General features: G+C 41.7%; 1 protein-coding gene across 2 annotated transcripts in view; it reads right to left on the bottom strand.

The window, feature by feature from the left end:
- CNTRL (centriolin) overlaps positions 1 to 21,228 on the bottom strand; it is a 579,099-nt gene that overhangs the window by 511,017 nt on the left and 46,854 nt on the right. For both annotated transcript variants that reach the window (XM_069241657.1, XM_069241658.1), the window contains exons 10-11: positions 15,375 to 15,484; positions 3,397 to 3,591 (exon numbers count right to left, since the gene is read on the bottom strand). In XM_069241657.1, coding sequence (XP_069097758.1) covers positions 3,397 to 3,591; positions 15,375 to 15,484 — 305 coding nt within the window. The remainder of the gene's footprint in view (positions 1 to 3,396; positions 3,592 to 15,374; positions 15,485 to 21,228) is intronic.

Genomic DNA, 21,228 nt, shown 5'->3' with positions numbered 1-21,228 from the left:
CCTTCACAGACTCCTGAAACACCTGTTTGGAGTGTTTTAGCATTCCAGGTGGCATAGGGAGACTTTGGTATTGGCTATGTGTGGAGGATAGTGTTTTAAATAAAAAATCATCCTCAATAGGCTCTGCATGCAGGGTGACATTATGAAACGCCGCTGCTCTTGACACCACCTGTGTGTAGGCTGTACTGTCCTCAGGTGGCGACTGTCTCGCTGGATAACAGTCTGGGCTGTTATCTGATACTGGCGCATCATAAAGATCCCATGCGTCGGGATCATCCTGACTCATTCCAGTATGAGTTGGGGACTGCATCAGTGGTGGAGTGGCTACCGGTGATGTGTGCGTTGAGTGTGGTGGAGATGGTGGCGGTGTTACTTGTCTTGCCACCTTTGCCTGTGGCTGCTTGTCTTTTTCTTGAAAGGCAAGTCTTCTTTTCATCCTAATTGGGGAAAGAGTACTTATCTTCCCTGTGTCATTTTGGATGTGGAGCCTTCTCTGAGTGTAGTCTGGCTCCATTGACTCTAGTTCTTGTCCGAACCTATGTCCTTGCATTTGTGAGGACAGTCCCTGTTCCTCTGTGTAGGAACCTGTTTTCGGTTCCGAGGCCAGATGTTTCGGAATGGAAACTTTTTCGGCTGTCTTTTTCGGCTCCGACAACACTTTAATTTTTGGCGTTCCGGTCTCTCGGTGCCGACTCGTTTCGGTGCCGCCCTCTCGGTGCCGAACTTGCTCTGACCTGCTGTCTCGGGGTCGAGTCTGCTCTGTGCCGGTATCTCGACCGGAGTCGGATGTCTTCGACACATGCGTGCCCTTTTTTGGTGCAGATGATCGGTCACCTATTTTTCGGGTTAAGCCATGACCTGCTGGCGGTTTCCCCTGGGCTTTAGTGGTTTTTCCGTGAGTTTTGTGTGTCGACGTCTTACTCACGGTTTTCGGCGTCTGTTCGGGATCGACCTCGTCCGAGTCCGAATCCTCGATGGAGAAGGTTTCTTCTTCCTCCTCCAAGTGTTTTTGTCCTGTTGGCGCCGACGCCATCTGTAGTCATCTCGCTCTTCGGTCTCTTAAGGTCTTCCTCGACCGAAACGCTCGACAGGCTTAACAAGTATCTTCTTTGTGTTCTGGAGACAAACACAAGTTACAGACCAGATGCTGATCTGTATAAGGATACTTGTTGTGACATTTGGGGCAGAAGCGGAATGGGGTCCGTTCCATTAGCCTTGAAGAGACACGTGGTCGGGCCGACCAGGCCCCAACGGGGGATCGAAAACCCCGAAGGGCCACCAGAGCTCTTTAAAATTCGTTGGCGATTTGTTGTAACTAACCCGATACCGAATGCAAACAATACCATCGAATTTTCCGAGATTCTAACTATCTTTCCGAACCGAAACGCGGAGCGAAAAGGAACACGTCCGAACCCGATGGCGGAAAGAAAACAATCTAAAATGGAGTCGACACCCATGCGCAATGGAGCCGAAAGGGGAGGAGTCCCTCTATCTCATGACTCGAAAAGACTTCTTCGAAGAAAAACAACTTGTAACACTCAGAGCCCAACACTAGATGCCGGGATGTGCAAAGCATGTGTATCTGCAGCTACACATGCCATCGAACATATATATATATATATATATATATATATATATATATATATATATATATATATATATATATATATATATATAAATATATATATATATATATATATGTTTGCTTTGATGCATGTATGTTTGTACGTATGTGTGTATGCATGCATAGTAAATGAATTTTTCGCTGTTCAAACAAGCATTATGCAAGCTTTATATCAGTGAAGGTGTTCTTCATTCAAATACAGTCTTTCTGAAAACAAAGACCTGCTAATCTGAACCATACACTATTAGTAAACATAACAGAACACCGGAAACTAGCGATTTGCTTTGTTATAGGTGTTTTCCAACTGATGTTATAAACCTTGCTCCTGTTTCTTGGAAGTCATAATTTTACAGTGCAATGACAATCACCAGCTTCCATTTCCGCAGATGAAACCTTGAAGAATGGGATACCCCTCACCCAAGAACCTCTGCAAAAAGGAGGGAACAAGACCTTAGTGAAGACTGCAACTTAATCTCTCTCTCTGCTGCCAAAGGTTTCAGATATATTCGGTTTCATACATCCTTATGGAGTCTTGGTGCTTTAGTTGGTCTTTGTGGCACTCTGTTTTGGTATAAAACTTTGCCCATCACAGCTATCATTCCGTCGGGAAAACAAATATGCTTAATTTCCATAATGCTCCATTCATTAGACGTCCAATATACTGATATACACTATCAGGCATAAATGTCCTGACTCCGTGAGTGAATCATTCTTTTTCTTTCTATGCTATAGATGCATACCTGTACTACTCTGCATTGTGTTTTGGACAGATGTTCTTCGGTAACAACTGTCTTCATTGCACAGTTTCACAATCCATAGTTGAGCATGTGGGCAATGTGGAATCTCACTGCAAAAACGGATCAAACTATTTCTGGATGTTTTCGAGCAATGACAATCTATACTTTGCACATCTCACCGATTCAGTGTTTACAATCTAACCCATGTTCCTCAAGGTCTTTACTGCTTTCAGTCTGAAACTTTCTGCCACAGTAATGTTCTAATTTGCCATCATGTCTGAGCATCAGATGTATGAAATGAGTTTTCATCTTATTCACTGCCCTGATTAACTACATTTAAAAACACAGTGGTATATTTGCCGTGTGGTTCTTGCCCGTCTTCGATAATCTCTGATGCAATGATGAAGAAACGACACAAGTGGTTTATCAATGGTATTGGCAATGTGACAGATTGTCATTACTCAAACATTTGACGGAAGTGCTCTAGCCTGAAAACCAATTCTAAAAATATTTTAATCATTGCTCTCTGCCTTTAGAAGAAGACTTTGAAATCACATCAGTGAAAAATCACTGGTGCCAAGGTGTACAGATGTAAATTTAGATTCACCTCTATTTCTAAGTTCCAAAGAAGCTCTGCAAGAAATGTGTCAGGGTAAATGACAGGTGCAAAGTAGTAGAACAGGGAAAAGCAAAAAAAAAGTAATTAAACATTTTACTATCTTTAAGCTCCCAGTGGTGCTTAAATCTTGCAGGCAGTGACTGAAAGGTACACTGGAACATGTTTTGCAGATTTTCTTTTGTGTTTGTTACTTCCCTTATAACACAGATTACTTTCTTATAGGTCTTAGCTTATGTTTTGTTTTCTCCATCCATATGCAGACACAGAAACAGAATCCTGAGCCTGGCCATATTTGCCATAAACTACAGCAAAGTCCATGTTGGGAATAAAGACTGTGCAGCTGAAACAGAACCTGGAATGCAAAAAAAAAAGGAGAGAGAAAAACACCATACAATATAAAGACTGAAATTACTTACATGTCTTGGGTCTCTGGGATCCATAGACTCTAAAAACAACTGCAACTCTTCAATTTCCCCCTGCTTCTTTTCCATTTCTCCCCGCTGCCTTTCCATTTGCCGCTCTAGTTCCTGGGCTTCTGTGCGCAGCTGATTAAGTAGTTGGATTTTATCACTAAGTTGCTGCCGCAAGTTCTCTTTTTCAGCTTCTGAAATCTGGAATGCAGTGTAGGGAAACATTAACTGTGAATACATTACAGGTCTATGAATCAAGACACTGGAGACACATATCCAGGTACAATTTCAATGTTATCACCAGTTTAAAACAAATGCGCTTTAGGGGACCTCAAGGAGCCATAGGAACCCTTTAGCATCACAATACTTCCTGGTGCTACAACTGTTATTAAAATGCACAACCAACCCTGCGTAAAAAGAAAGTGATTGGAAGGGATTTTGACGTTGGATTAGCACAGCCTACCGTCATGTCCTCATCCATCGTTAACATAACGGGTTCTGGCTTCAGAGAGAAAAGGCAAATTCCTGAATGTTTTGAAGTTTGCTTGTGCAACTTATGAAGACAGAATCTTTATCACTCATCTTTTTTTGTTTGCCTCGACTATAGCTCCTTCTCATATAGGTTTCTGTGCGTTCTCTCTTACCAATGGCCTCCATCATGGTCACCTTTATTCTGACCCGCTTCGAATGCCACTCTTCAGCTTAGATCTCTTCTCATTACAATTCTTCTCCTTTCACCTCCAATTCTGCTTTTTCTGTACAGCTTTAAATGTAATTACCTTTTATTCCCTAATTCAAATCCTCTTTTATCAAATTGTGGTGCTTCACATTCTTTACGTTGTTTTGCACATCTCTTCCCTCTCCCCAACTTCGCGCTGCACTGAGCCTTTCCGGTTCAGATCTTTTCCCATTAAATAGCGATAAAATATAGAACACCTGTTCTTAGCATCCTTGCTGCTTATTCTTTCTACTCCCTTAAACCGACCTTCTTCACCATCTGCCCCCTTATAAAATCTCACCTCTTAATAGTGTTTGTATAATTTTATTTGTAGCTTGAAAGTTAAAACCATTATAACAGTAAGAAATAGCTGCGTTGTCATGCACAATACAGTCAAAATATAGGAATCCATTGGGCGCTATAGGAAGAATCAGGAGCACTCACATTACAATTCTTATTACATAGGGAGCATAATCGCAGCACAAGAGCAATGAGTGCATAGATCATTGTAATAAATGAGTTAATACTAACAGCAGTGCTTTAATCAGGTTAATGAACTGTAAATGCATTCGAGAGAGGAGTGGGTGTTGTCTGCATCATCAGGTATTCTTGGAATGGCCCCCAAATGTCTTTGGGTCTGCTGGGAGGCGGGAGCATTGAACAGTAAACTGTTAGCTGTTCAAGGCAATATGCTATATCTAACAACTAGTCTGGAACAGTGGGCACAAGCCCTCCGGCCCCATGAGCAGGCAACTCAACACATAGCGAGGAGTAGCGCCAAAGGCACAAAGCCATTTATTAACATCCCACATTTCCACTGGAAGACAAAATAGCACCAGCACATGCAAAGGATGTAAACGTGGGTGTCTGATGTGCAAGAGGGTGGTGAAGACAGCTTGCCATTAGGTCGCAACCGGGGGAACAAAACCAAGCAAAGGGCATTACATCAGCATCCGCCCTCCACCATGGTATCTAGCGCCTTCATCATGAGCTCGTAGCTTGTACTGGTGCAATTTAACAGGGTTGTAATATGCCTGGTGCAAGAGCTGAAGGTGTCTGAGGTGGAGTCTGCCATTAGAGGAGAGAGTCTGTGTCAGGCTGCACATGCCCGTCCAATCCTTAGCTGATATGGGTTTACCAAGGGCCGTCTCCCATTGGAATCAAGCCCTACCCCCTAATAGATGTGTATCCTAGTAGATTTTACTTCACTGTATGGATGTCAATTTCCTTTTGCATGTAAATTCTGATGGTTTAGTTCTAATCCATTTTCGTTTCTACTTCCTTGTTCTTGTACAGAGAGATTACACCAAAGAACAAATAAATCAAATGATTCAATTTAGTGCTGCCACAACCCAAAAGTTTCGTACTAAACACCTTTTGCAAGCATACAAGGAATGCATTTTTAGAGCAATATAAGTCACATTATTTTATATTTCTATACTGAAAAGTAAGATGCATTACAAAAAACATGATTTTTTTAAATTTCTTAAGTCAGGTATTTTTTCAGTAATTCATACTTTCTTTCAACAAGGGATTTATATACATCTCATTTTAACAGACTCCTTATAATCTAGGTTTCGAGCAGTAGAGCAGCCTGTTGTAGTGTGGCGCTACAAGTGCTGCAAAAACCACACAGTTCAGGCAGTAGTTCACTGGTGGGAGGAGGAGCTCTGTTTGCCTCCTATTTCTGTATTATGGGCGACCCCGAGTGACATGTATCAGTAAAACAGGAAGGGCATGTACTGATAAATGGTTCCTTAAAACAGTTTATAGAAGAATAGTGCTTGGAAACAAGTGTAGCATGAGAAGAGTTTGCTGATTGGGAAATAAGGGCGTGGTCAGGAAATTGATTACAAACTATGATCAAAATCTTCAGTGACTACATTGAGGAATATTAAATGATTGTCTTCTACACTATTCTCTTTAGAGTGGCTATATGCCAGCTCATAATTAACATACACGATATACTGTATTTCTCAAGAAGCTGTTTTCAATGCATCATTTCAATAAAAGATTGAAGTTACAATCTATATATATTTCACAAATTGTTTTTGAGTAAGCTACTAGAAGTAGAAACCGATGGCTGGTTCTCTTAATGGGAGTGAATGACATGACAAAGGGAACTGGGAAAAGTGGGACATTTGCTATGATAGGACAACTGTGACGTTAGGCCCAAGGTTTAAGGGATGCACAAAAGATTCTGCAATACTCAGAGAATCTCACCACAGCAGCAGGTGTGAGCCATCATATGTGATTTTGCAGATGTGACCTTTTTGACTCCGACCTGGGGAAAATATTGTTCCTAGTGCAGCAACCCCTTCATCAATACCCCAATTTAATATTACGGCATTCCATCCCCATTTGTAATCAGAAACAAATTTATCCTGCCTTTGACAGATGCAAAATTGCCTACAAGAGGGAGAGGAATAATCATGTGCAAGTTTAAAGGTGTTCACCTACGCTTACAGTCAGACCCACCAGAAGACTGAAGAAAAAAACTACACCTGGCCTGGGCAAATATCAGCCAGTCTGGATTCTGAGAACCTGGAATGTGAATCTTCCTTTACAAATGTTGGTTTGTGCTGCTAAACTGAAACTAGGTATAGAAAATGCTTTTGTGAATTGTATTCAAACTCGACTCCTTCTTTCCTATCTGTGTGTAGAAGTGTCAGATGCCTTGTCTTGTGATGGGAGGATTAACTCTTGTGTTATTTCCTGTCACTGTTTCTTACATACATCCACACTGTTGGCATGTAAATACTCACACGATGACTTAAAACCCCGGACAAGTCATATAAATGTGTTACAAAATTCTGTGTTTCCAGGACACATTCTTGAGTCCGTAAGTAAAACTGTCCACAAATCCACTTTGGAACAGAACGAACAGTGGATGATGAATTTAAAAAACGAGTTTCCTGTATTAACTTGTTACTTTGTTCACTTTAACCATTTACTTTCCTGCTGTCAATAACTTGCATCAATGATGAATGTATCAACACGATTTGTTTATTTTCAAAAACCTCCTTTCTTTTATAAAACATGTGTTAAAAATTATTGGTAATTTTCAGTCTTCAAATGGCCAGACTGTGTCAAAGTGTAAAGGTTGACCTCATCTCATGTTATCATTTTTTGTCAATATTAGTTACAATATAATTATAAAATACACAAAGAATGGAGCAACACAGAAAATAAGTTTATAGCACAGAAAAAAATAGTCAACCACCACACTTAGTTGGGAGCTTGGGAAATGCAAAATTATTGAGAGAAAGTGCTCTTAAAGTTAATAAAGAAAAAAACCGATTTAATTGCAGCTTTAGCACAACAGGACATTACGATTATCACACTTCAGCTGGGAATATAAAACCAAACATGGGCTTTTCACCTCAGTATGCTATAAGTTGACACCAGGGTGGGTGGGACAGTCTCACCCTGTATGTATGCTATGTGCAAAGGACATGCTCTGAACACCCGCTCCAGTGTTAGTGATGTCATGGGCCGAGACCAGGCCGGTGACAGACAATTCATGTATGACTGCTCAATTTTGGAGCTATATAACAAGTTCTCTCATACTTTTGAATTACAGCGCTCTGCCTTGCAACAGTTATTTTTTTTGTAGATCTGGCTGAGTTTTTAGCTTGCCAATATCTACAACTGTTCTGTCTGCTACTCCAGCATATGAAGGTGTGCCATAAGTAGGGCTTGTGTCCCAATTTTCTGTCAATGGATGAAGTTTCTGGACAGACTGCAACTGCTTGTATCATATGTACCACAATTGTGCAGGATGCCTGAACACTCAAAACGCCAAAAATACAGCGAACGTGCTGGCCAGGTGCAATTTCATCGCTGTGACTCCTTTGCACATGGTCTCGTCACTCCCACAGGTTTGTTCTGTCCCTTCAGAGTAGTCTCAAGTATAATTAAATACGGAAACACCCATTTCCTTCTCTACTGGCTAGACAAAGGATCGTTACGAACTTCACAAGTTATTTTCCTGCAATTACTGAAACTTGGTCCCATCTCCACCTAACAATCCAACTTTTATCACAAGGAGTATTTTGCTTGTAATCTTCTCACGTGAATAGCTGTGTAATTTTTTTTTCAAGAACGTTTAGACTAAATACCATGTTGCCGTCTTACCAATTTCAGCAAGCAGTTTATTTCCTGGACCAAAATAGTAACCGTCTCCCTTTGCAGCTCAAATGCGGTTGTGGTTTCACCTGAAATTTCTGTTAGCATGTGAACAGCTTGCTTTAATGCAAACTGTTATCAAATTGTCCAATCCTAATTTCAAAATCGGTTTTATAATAGTGGTTGTTGCATCTACCATGTGTAGGGTACGCTCTACTGTAGATTCAGTATCTGTGTACCAAAGATAGTAATTTTAGAATTTGTTTGGCATGAAAGAACCCACCATCTTTGTGCAGGTACTGCTTTGGTATCAATTCAAAAGGTTAAGAATCTGTGGTAAGAAGTATTCATCAGAAGAACAAGTTACTTTTGGAAACTCTCTTTCTAGCGAATACTGGTGGGTCCAAGGATGGGACTTCACACCAGAAAGTTCTGCCGGAAAAGAGAGCCAAACGGCCTTCCCTGCAGACAGGAGAATCGATGCAGTACTACCTGGTAAAGTTAGTAGCAGCGTGTTAGTTAGCAGTGTGGTCAACTCTGGAAAAAAAAACACCCCAGGTCACAGTGGAAGCCTTCACCCTGGTGGAATAAGCTCAAAGGCCCTCAAGACAATATTTCCTGGCCAAGATGTAGCAGAGCTTGATACAAAGAAAATCCTACCAAAATAAGGCACTTTTTTTTTTAATGATGTAGTGGGGGAAAAAAAAAAAAAAAAAAAAAAAAGAGTCTGATGGACCGCCCCATATATAAGTGTGACGGGAGAAGAAAAGATGTCCTAGTCCGAAACACCAATTTGTCAGGACAGACATTGGCGACTTCATAAAACAACACCTGCAGTTCACTGAAGTGATATCCAGAAGTAATCACACTAAGGAATATGAATTTAAAAGGTGTGTACATAAAGTAAGAACCAAATTAAAGTACCACTGCAGCATAATAAATGGTGCAGGCAGAAACATATACAGGCCCCTTGCAAAAACACATCACAGAGGGCGAACAAGAAGAATAAGTTAATAGGGAAATGTGATGGCCAGTGCTACAAACAAAAGTATGTCAGAGAATTTGATGTGAACAAGGGTGACCTGTTGGTCTTCACACCAGGTCACAAATTCATCCCAACAGTCTGCATAGATGGATGTGGTGGTCAGGCAGAGAAAAGCCAGGATCACATCCCTCCCCTTCAATTGTAGATCAAAGGCACTTAACTGGTTCTGCTCAATCTACACACGTAGATGTAGATTGCAACAGTTTGCATGCAGGACGTTCTCCTGTGGCTGGAACAGAAGATCCTTCCAAAGAGAGAGATGAAGATGGAGGGCAAATGCTCAGATTTTGCCAAATGGAATAACAGGCTCTCTAGGCCCAATCCCAGACTATGAGGATAAGCTATGTTTGGTACCTCTTGACGTTCTTAGGACCTGTGGGGTGACCAGCACCGGTGGAAACACTTAAAAGACGTCTCAGTCGCACCAAAGGTTGAACGTACCTTCTAGGAAACAAGGAGGAGGATACTCCAAGGTGCAAAAGGCCAGACAATACACATTGTCTGAGGACACACACACAGATCTACAACAGGCATGCCCTCCTGGGCAAAGATGCAGTGAAATCTCCTGAGGAACCAGTCTCCTCCACAGCAAAAGAGCCTCAAGCGAAAGAGAAAGCAAAATAGAGAGCGAACAAGACCCCCCACACTGTCCTATTTGTTGCAACACCACACGAAGGTGATGTTGTCCTACAGGGGCTGGAGAAACATGCCCTTTATGAAAGACATAAAGGCCTTAAGAATCAATCGGATGGCATACAACTCCAGAAGACTGATGTCACTGCTCGATCAGGGGTCAGAGCCCTCTGCTCTCCATGTTTTCCAGTTGGCCCCCAACCAGCCCAAGGCAGACACACTGGTCACAATTCACAATTGTGAGCTCGGGCTAGGGCAAGGAAAATGGTGACCTCTTCTGTAACACAATTGATGTCCAATATCGGTCCCCATCCCCTACCCCCTCCCAAACAGACTGCCCCCACCCCAAAAGTACTGAGCCAAATACAGCTGAAGGTTCTACTGCAGAGCCCACATGACCAGCAGTATTTTGGTTAATTGAAAATGCACCCAAAATTGGATAGCAACAGAACCATTGTCTGCAGGTGTTCAACGACTAGCTCAGGTGATACTGCCTTTAAGAGCTAGCCATCAAGGTAAGAAAATACATGAACCCCTCACCTGCGAAGAAGAACAGTGACATCACTTTTGGGAACACCCAGTGGGCTGAGATACGGCCAAAGGGGATTATAGTGAATTGGTGAGGATCCATTCGGACAACAAACTAGAAGCAAGGCCTGTAGGAGTTTAAGGCTGGCACATGAAAGTACATGTCCTGTATGTCCAAGGATACAATCCAGTTTCAGGGAAACAAGGCTGAGAGTACCTGGGCCAGTATCAGCATTTTGAATCTGTCCTTTCACTGGAAGGCATTCAAAAATCCGAGGTCTAATCTTGGCCTTACCCTCTGCCCTTCTTGAGAATCAGAAGTAAAAGATTCTGTGCTGCATCTCGCCTCCTCAGATGCCACCTTGATTGCATTGATACAGCTACAGCAGACGAGAAGGAAGAGGAACACTTGGCTTGCTTAACGCTACGACCTCAAACACACCTTTCTGCATTATAGCCATGAAAAGACTGGGCAGCCTGTTGGATGGGTTGTGAGGACTGCCTCTGTCAATAGGAAAAGTATCTCTTTAGTCCTAGAACCTTTGGCACTTCTGGTGGAACTGACAAGAAGGGAAAAGCAGCATGTTTAAAATGCTCTACAGTAGAGCCTACACCTTTTCACTAAAGACTGTGGTATACACATATATATTATAGAACAAATTCTTGCCTCACATTCAGGCATAGCGATGAATAATCATGAGGGTGTTCATGGCACAAGCAACATAATATGTGGTGTGCAGGCCAGACCGAAGGCTATAAATGGTAACATCATGGCCACTGTGCACAGCCTTTACAGATTCATTTCTGTAATTCTCAGAAAGGAAAGGCAAAACATCACTCACCATGTCCAGCGTATGGACTATCACCTAAGATGCCCTCTGGTTCTTGAACACAATTTGCAAGACTAGCATAAAAAAACATATGTTGGCCCAAAGACTCAATTCATTCGGACTCCATGTCAAGGGCGGCTGTGGGAAAGGAACATGGATTAACCGTGCTCATGGACGAGTGCACCATAAAGCTTTCTGGATTTAGGTGATGAATCAGAAATGCAAGGTCCCTGCGAGTGGGCCTTTAGCACTGGGCAAGTGGTCGGCTCATAGGAGAAACTGAACAAGGTTTGCGCCATGCCACAGAAAGGCGGTTTGAAGTGGCTTCATTAAATGCTCTGCAGCTCTCCGTACAACCACAGCAAAAGAGGCACTCTCCACAGTTGGAACTCCTAAAGGGGAATTAAGGCCAGTTTCTTAAGTGGCCAGCTTATAGCTTTCAGCAAATCCAAATACTGGTCTTCATCAGTGTGTGCTGGTTTTTTTTTGGTGGGGGGGGGGGGGTAAGGATGGGGCAGGGGGAGCAACAGACACGAGTCATCATCGTTATGGGGTACTGGTTCAAGCCCTTAGATAGTGTCAGAGTCAGATAAATCCACCAACTTCTGGTAATATAGGCGTTGATGCAGTCGGCAATCATGTATTCATCCAAAACCTACAGGCTGCTATTTTGTTAATGTATGGCGTAATATAGGACAGGATAGAGCTGAACTCGCTCTAGATTTCACACTAGAACTGGGAGTTGAGACCTGTGCCAAACTGGGAACAGCTGGCAAAGCCTGAGGCAGAAGCACTGAGGCGTGGGATAGAACCAGAGGATCTGCAAGTGCCAGGGAAGGTGCTACCAGTGGTATTCTGACTGAAATCTCTAATAGACCCATGGGGCCCGAAGGCACACCAGAGGGACCAAAACTACACTGAATAACTGCAGCATGGCCCTTTGAAAGGCCTCAGCTTGCTGTGTTGTTGAATATGGCCTGGAAAATACAGGCTTCAGAACTCGAACTGAAATCAAGCAAGGGTCAGAAGATGTGACCCTGGAATGGGAGTGATGGGGGGGAGGGTGGAGTGATTTTGAGTGGAGGGGGTGAATCCTAGTTTGACTTCTTGTGCTTAGGCTTCAATTTGTCTTATGACCTCATCACAGACTTACTAGAGGATACCGCACAAGATCGGGATGCTCAGCAGCGTAACCATTGGCTCTGCACGCCTTTAGGGTCTTCAAGTGTATTACAGAATATTTGTCACAGGAATTCGAGTCATGCTTAGTTTCAAAGAACCAAAGGCAGATGTAGTATAGAAAAGTGACCGGCATCTGCTTTTGGCAGTCTTGGCATGGCTTGAAACCTGTAGTCTTTGGGGTGAACACGTCAAACCACTGTTTAGAAACGTTTTAGAGAAATATGGTAAGAGCCCAATTCAGAAATTGAGCTTTGAATCTGCATCGCAGAGTGCAGAAAAAGAGGAACTAAAGGCAGTGTAAAAGGCGGTGCCTGTATGTAACTCTGTGTCGCCACATGCAAGGACGGTGTAAAGTCGGCACGGATCCGGACATCACCACCTGGCAGCATTTTGAGAGATATTGCAGAGGTTTCCAGATCCAGTCTGGCACTTGAGAAAATTCAAAAAGGAGAGGAATGTGCAGAAAGAAGTCTACATTACAAAGGGGAAAATAGTGAGGACATCAATTGTGGGTGTGCGCACAATACGACTTTTAAATGCACTTAGGACTTGCATATCAATGACTTTCCGCATAGAAATTATAGCAAATAAAAACTACCTGCTGGAATAACTCTTTGATATCACCACAGTGAAATATTTTACAAGACAATCACATACATCTGATGTGAATCAAATTTATGTCCCATGCAAGTGCTAGAAGAATGGGATATCTCTTGCTTACAGCTCTCCTTAAGAGACCCTAATGACAGATTCTATGGCTACATAACCATTGTGGCTGAAAGATGTAGGTACACTGACAAGTATGCAAATTCTAGTTGTTTGAGATCTAGAAACTACAGTAAGAAGAGTATCGCAGAAGTAAAATGCAGCTACATTTCACTGTGTTGACAAAGCTCAATGCAGGACCGGGATTGTTTAATAATATTATTAGTAGTATTTTAAGAACAATGCATACAATAAGATGCAATATTGCCTTTATCTTAAAGTAAAGGGTTTCTGACAACTTATTTTGTTTGGGTCTGAAAATATGTACTTTTGTATCTCTTTATATTATGAAGTAACTTGCTATGACTACTGCCCATGCAAATACAAGAAACAAATACTCTTTAATGTCTTGCATTGAACAGTAAATGCAACATGTCATGTAGTGATGAGCAAAGATCCTCATCTTTGCCATGTCACACTTGATCACTGGGGGCTGTGACTCCTTCGAGGCAGACATGCATGCTGAGGGCAAAATTAGGTCCCCAGGTTTTATGATTTCAGGTACCGTATTGCAAACCTGAGTTACCCGGGATTACAATGCAAAATCATCCATCTTTACTGAGGAAATCAAATTACAGGCAGTGACCAATACAAAAGATTTGCTTCATCCACCACAGTACCGGAAACGGGTCTGCTGGAAAATATCTTTGAACTAAGCCATAATGGTATATGTTGTGGATCTAATGAAATCACCCAAATCCATGGAGGCAATCACCTCTCATTAATGTATAGAAAATCCCACGTTGTGAGGGGAGATGCACACTGCAAGAATGCTTCTTTCACACAGGGGTATATATATACATTTAAACTCTTTGTGACAAATGCATTGCCACTGCTAGATAATTAAAATATCAGCACTGAGTAGAGAAGGAAGTATAATATTAATTTTCAACAGTGACGTGCTGCGTTTTCGCAGAAGGATTTGGCAGTAGACAACTAATGTACTTAGAAGAAATTGTTGAAGGTGTGATTGGTAATACTGATACTAATGTTTTCATTTTGAAATGGTCTCTCTCAATAACTTTGTTAACTTGTTTTAACCTTTTAAGTGGCTAAGTGTTTAAGCACCCATGTGCAGAACAATAAAAAAAAATAAAAAAAACATTGTTATGTTTGTTCAAACACAGGTACCTCTCTGGTCTCTTTGCGAACCTATATAATCTTTTTTTTTGCAGTTCATTCCGTAAAATGTATTGAAGCAATCCTGCCTCACTATCTCATTTCAGTCTGAACATACTATAGGAAAACCCCTTTTTGGCATAGTCACCCTGTTTTTTTTTTTCACCTTTGCTGAACCCTTATTTTGTTTGCTGGCTTTAGAACTTTGTGTACTTTACCCCCGATAACCATTAGTAAACTGCCTGTGCTCCCCCCTTAAATATGGTTAAACTGGTGTATATTTAATTTGCCTATAAGTCCCTAGTATGTGGTGCACAAAGTGTACCCAGGCCCTGGACATTAAAGGCCACAGGTGAAATGCAGCACTTGCTGCGACATCCATTACAGCGGCAATGCAAACATGGCTTAGTTACAGCGGTAATGCAAACACGCCTGACTGTTCCAGTGTGAACAAGTAGTGCCACCTGTCAAAACAAACCACTTTAGACAGATAAAATCACCCCATTTAAATGTTAGTTAAGTCACTCATTTTCAAGATAGGAAGCACAGTATTTAAAACTGGGACTGGTGGAAAATGAATGTTACCCTGTCCCCGACAGTGACAAGACCCTTAAAGCAATGTTCAATGTGGGAGGACTAGTTGTACTATGTAGAAAAGCAAAGTGCAGATTAAAATACTAATACTCCATCACGGGAAAGAGACCAACTAGAAAAATAACTGAGAACATGATGGGACACGATGAGTGAGAATGACACTAGTCATGACCAGTAGTGTAAAATATGTAATGTTGGTTAGAAATTTACTGATTTTGAAGGAATTCCAAACATGTTACCACAAGACCAAAGTAATAAAAAGTTGAGATATGGGAGGAAGCAAAGAGGACTCAAACATGAGGAACAAATTAGAAGTAAAAAGAGAAATGTAGCAAACGAAGAATAAAAGAGAACAAGTTGTGCCAGAATTACAGGTTTATAAACTTGCATTAGGTGAAGAACACATTTAAGTTTCTGTAGTTCACCTTTGCCTCTTACACACCTTTTTCTGTGCAACAGCATTCTCCAGTTCTTTAAGTTCTTCTGTAGCTTTTAATATCTGTTGTTCTGCTTTGCCAATTTCTTTCTGTAGTGCTGTTAACCTATCCTGCGCTGAAAAGAAAAAGAGCAATTGTAATTTCACAAAATATCTATTGTGTGCACACTTGTTTATGGGTGAGACTTGTTTTCCAAGTAAGTTATTGTACTTGATTTCACAGAAAAGTCCTCTTCCATTTTAGAAGCACGCACATTAGAACACCTCTGCAATGTATTGTTTATACCTGGTTGCATGTAAAATGCAGAGTAGAAATACAAAGATATAATTCTCTGGGAACTCCTATTTGTACAAATCTGTGTCAGATTTATTAAGCCTTTGTATGAGGACAGTGGCAAAGCTGGCCAAAGAGACTCCATTGCCCCATGCCAAATATATTTCACAATACATCTAAGTGTCTTAGTGACAGGGGCATTGACCTCAACATCAACCACTGTGCAAATGGAGTGTGGATATTCTGTACAATGCACAATGAGGTAAAGAAAAAGTAGGGCCTTTCACCTTTCTACGCTTACTGCCTATTCACATATGCGGGTGTGCCAAGATTTTATTAATCAAAAGAAGTCTCGCATTCATACAAATTATACGCCTGCCGTACTTCAAAGGTTTTTGCTTTCCCTAACTACGGTCACAGAAACTTTCAATTAACTTAAAAGGGGTAGAGAAGTCAGAATGTTCAAGTGAAAAAACACATGCAGAGGGCTTCTTAGTGTTGGAGTAGTGTTATTCAAAATTATAGGAAGTTGACAAGAGAAAATGCTTTACAATTTTGGGCAGGCCTAGGCGATAAAACATAAGAATGGAGGTGCTCTGGTAAGCAAAATACAATTCGTTTTGCACTTAAAATAGCAGAATATTGGGGGGGGGGGGTTGCACAGCCCCTGAGAGCTTTGCAATTTGAGAGAACTCTCAGCCAGGAAAACTTGGGGGCTTGGGGCGGTCCTCAAGCAAAGATAACCATGACTTTTGCTTTCTGCCACGGCAGCCACCAAGCAAAAAATGGAACCCATCCATAAAGAACTCAAAGCTACATCAAAAGGCAAGAAAAGCCTTATAGAATGGAACCCCTCCATCTTCAATAGGATCGGATTATGGCTCCAGCACTGTACACTTTAGTCGCTTAAGTGCCAATATCAATATCTGAATTGGATCATAACTTGCAGCAAGCTGAGAAACAACTAAATCAAGTAGAAACCTTTACTGCAGAACAGGCTCGCTATAAAAACATCCTCAGAGAGAGAGCAAGCACTGAAGACCCAACACGCCCTCGTTCTGGTGAAACCCAAAGATGATGAAAGCAGGACTCCGATATGAGGATCAGGTGTATTAACCCAGAATTTCCCACTGTGGATCTTGAACAACTTGTCAAAAACATTTTCCGCCAGCTAATCCCGGACACTGAGACTGTGGTTATTGTGCTTGATTTCACACACAGAGTACCTCATCTACCAAATGCATCAAAACATACCCCTAAGAGGTTGACAGAGTACATTTCCACAAAATGAAGGAATGCATCATGACTGAGTCAAGAGTGATGGGTTCCTTCTTTATAGGTCACTCAATCTCCCTTTTTGAAGACTTATTCTTAGTGAGGCATACAACCTTCAACGAACCCACTTCAACACTCACCAGAAATCAATTCCTTACAGATGGGGGAACCTGCTTAAACTGGCCTTCGCATATGAGGGAAGGGAGCACACCGTCAGCTGTTTTGAAGAAGCTAAAAAGATACTGAGACTCTAGGACTTGTCCACGATCATCAACAACAATCCGAACTACAGCCATGAGAGAAGCCGCTAGACCCCATACCTCGAAGAGAAGCATGAAGAAAAGGGTGCAATAGAGAAAGGGAGGCACGTTTGGTAGCCTCAGAAGATTTTCGAAATGCTGGGTCCTGCACCGCAGCTCTAGTGGCTTTTACCTGACGAACTTCATGCTCCTTATTCCATGACCATATGCTGGCACCCCCGATACCTCTTTATGCTCCTTAATCCATTTCCTTTATCCATAAAATCCTACACTTGCATGAAGATAGCCTAGAGATGGGACACATTAGATCTAGTGCCTGGGGGCTCTCAACCAGGGGCCCCATAGCCCTCTGGTCCGAATGCTGCAACCCTAACCCAGGGGTGATCTCAAGTGCCCTAATCGACTTGATTATCAGGACATATGTTACTCTGTTGCTGAATTGTATGATACTGCTTTTATATGACTCACTGTTTACATGTTGGTACCAACACCACACCGAGCAGGGGCTAGAGTCGAAGGTTTCGGAGAGCATGAATTGGAAGAAGATCCGAACTAGAGTTACTGGATTTAATAAAAAAACAAAAAAAAAAAACACAACACAACACATATCTACAATGGGAAACCAGAAGAGTGAAATTACTGAAGTGACTTGGGGGATGGGTGGGGAGGGTTATGTAGCCAAGGTATGTTTAGGAGGCTATGAAATTAATTAGACCAAGTCTTATAATGACAGTCATCCATTTGATCAAATTAAATGTCCAAGGCTAAATTCTCCCTATAAAGAGATGAGCAAACATTAAATTGGCTCCATGACAAAGAATTTGATAACGCACTATTATAGGAGATGTATCTTCGCAGACAAAATGCACCTTGTCTCAAATCACGCTGGTTACCATTTTTACGCCACAAACAAAACTCGGGGCATGCAAATACCGGTAAGAGAAGATTTGGCATTTCAACCTGCTATTCTCCTGCTGGACCAAATAGGCAGAATGATATGCATCAGAGGAGGGATACAAGAATGCAAGCTTAACATATTTTCAATTGATGGCCTCAACGAAGACAGAAATGCCTTTTATCAAACTCTGTATTTCCCTGAATCAAAGAATTTTCACAGGACTGATTGACTATGGAAGGAGGTTGTTATACTGTTCTCAATGATACCCACAACAAGCCAAGTCCTACATCACATCACAAATAATTTTGAGGGCACAGAGTCTCCGTGACTGTTGGGGAGCTGGCACATTTAGTATGCATATCAATGGGATTACATGTACTACGGAGAGTGTACAAAACGTATCCTAAAACAGGTTTTTTTCTAACCAAGAGAAGCATACAAATTAGTATTAGCCACTGAGATTCAAGATCTACATGATCTGAAGATCAGACCATTCTTCAGCGATGCTATGCTTGGGCCTCGCAATACCCAGACATCTGACTATAGGAACATGAAGTATGAATGAAATAATGTTTAGGAACATTTCCCTTACAGCAACAATAGCAGACATGACATACCATTACTTTCAAGAAAATTACTTGGTTGAACTTCCATTTCACACTCTCTGGGATGTGGCCAAGTTGGTTCAGTGAAAGAGGTTAATCTTGCATAAGGCCACATTTCAAAGAATGGCAAGAGAGAAAACAGGAACATCAGTCTCAAGTATGAGTTCTTGAACAACACAAGGTTAACAATCGCCTTCAAATGTTTCGGGCCTTGTGTAAAGCTTAGTGTGGGCTAGAGCAGCTTTTAATTGCAGAAACATCCAAAAGAATGCAATGTATAGACAAGAAATATTATGAAGAAGGTGGTAAGACAGACAGATACATTGAAAGCCCTCCTGACCCATAACCTCATACAAAATCTGAAGACCTCTACTGTTGAGTCGTACACCACCGACATCTTAAAAACATTTACAGAATTTTACAGAGAATTATACAGTAAGCAAGCAGTAGACCCATACATACAGAAACTACACTTAATGCAATAGAAACCTGTAATGATAGAACCGGATATGCGCCAAGACCTAGAAAAAATATCATAGCACCATATGCCACTCAGGGCATTTAGGGGGATGCCACAAAATAAAGCGCCAAGCCCAGAAGGTTTCCCTATGTTGTTCTACAAAGCATTTCGGAACATTTAGAGGAACCCTAGCCAAATTGTTCAACTTTATGGGGCAATCTCGAAGGGTTACGGATACCATGCTGGGTGTCATAATTACACTGTTCCTGAGACCAGCAAAAGATTGCCTGTCCTGTGGATCTTACAGATTGATAGCTCTTCTCAATAATGATGTAATATTTTCACAAGGATCTTGGTTACAAAGAAAACCCTGACCTGGCCAGAGCTGGTCTCCCTCTTCGAGTATGGGTTTGTCTTAGAACGTCATGCTCACAATAACACAAGACTGGTGGTGAATCTCATCGATATAGCTACTAAAAATAAACCTTCATGGTCCTTCTCTATCTTGATGCGGAAAAGACTTCAATAGTGTGGGATGGAGAGTTATTTAAAAGGTCGCATCTTCCTTCATAATGGTAAATTGTGTAAATCCACCAGTCGGAATACAAATTTACAGGGGAACTGTCGCACAGCATTGGACTTATGAGGTGGAGTGAGACAAGTATGTGTTTGTTCTCTCTAATGTAAACTTTGGCTATGGGATCCCCCTCCACAGAATCACCAATAATCAGGGTATAAACAGCATAAATATTAAAGGCAAGATGTATAATCTTGTGCTGTTTGTCAATGACATTCTTTGTTTTTTGTCTGACCCGAACAAATCCTTCCCATCCACTAAAGAAGAATTAGAAGCTTTCTTAGGTGTCGGGTTTTTCTGCTAATTATACCAAATCCTCGGTGAGGGGTGTGGGGAATCCAAAATAGAATGCAAAACAATTCGATGAAAACAAGTTTCACATGGTTAGCAGCACAATGCAGCACCCTCTAAAACTGCAATTCACCATCCATGTTGGACATTGTTTTTAAGGAGATCTATTGCTGGGACAGGCTGGACCCATACTGGGGTAGTCTAATCAATAGCATTACAATGGATTTTCTTCCCAGCTTAACGTGTATTGTATCACCACTATTCCTAAACAAACTGTGAAATAGCTGCAATCTGTCTCTTTTTTTTTTTTATAAAGGGAGAGGAAATTTTCCAGGATTGCAAAGGCTATACATTTTTAAGAGCCAGTTAAAAGGAGGCCTTGGTTTTACACTATTTCAGGCCAACTCAGATTAGACTGCCGAAGAATGGCTGCAACCGTAAAAGGTGAAGCCTTGGGTGGTGGTGGAGGAGGAGGAGGAGGAGGAGGAGGATCTCTCTCCCATCCAACTACAGCATTTGTTTTAGCTACTGTCACATAACAAACCACACAAAGAAGCACTCCCATACATCTAGCAGATATTTAGAGCTCTCTGGAAAGACCTAGCCCATGTTGAGATAGTTACATCCTTTCTGTCCCCCAACACAAAACTGGCCCACAACAGAGATTTAGGGAAGAGACATTTTAAGCTAAGACATCATGTACACTGGCCAAGCTCTGGCCAATTAACTCAGGGTGGACTCTCATTAGGGGCGACTCAATACACAATTTATTTTAGCAAGTAGAGCTGCACTAGCCCATTGATGGAAGCAGAGTGCATCACTCCAACTAGCCTTAAGGTGCCCTGAGATATGGCTTATCTATGCAATGGAAAAAGAGAAAAGTGACTGCCAGATCAAATTCTCAAATTTGAAAGGACTTGGAAGCTGTTGTAGACTTACATAAGACTCAGACTGGGGGCTGGAGAATGTTGCAGCATGTCCCTGGTCTTTTGAGAAAGAGTCAGGTTCTTCCACACAGGACATCACAGATTCTGAAGAAACTCGGGAGGCCCAGTGAAGTTAAGGACACTGTGGGCCATGAATTCGACCCCCTGTACTGGGGTCAAAACAGTCTTCATTCATTTCAAATACGATGAACAGCTTCCTGTGACTTTCTAAGTCTTTGGTGAATCCTCGCCTGGTGTCCCCCCTTTTTGTACAACCACCTGGTAAAGCATTAC

This window comes from Pleurodeles waltl, chromosome 6, assembly GCF_031143425.1.
Source record: "Pleurodeles waltl isolate 20211129_DDA chromosome 6, aPleWal1.hap1.20221129, whole genome shotgun sequence".
NCBI lineage: Eukaryota > Metazoa > Chordata > Amphibia > Caudata > Salamandridae > Pleurodeles > Pleurodeles waltl.
This window is presented reverse-complemented; position numbering and strand designations above follow the sequence as displayed.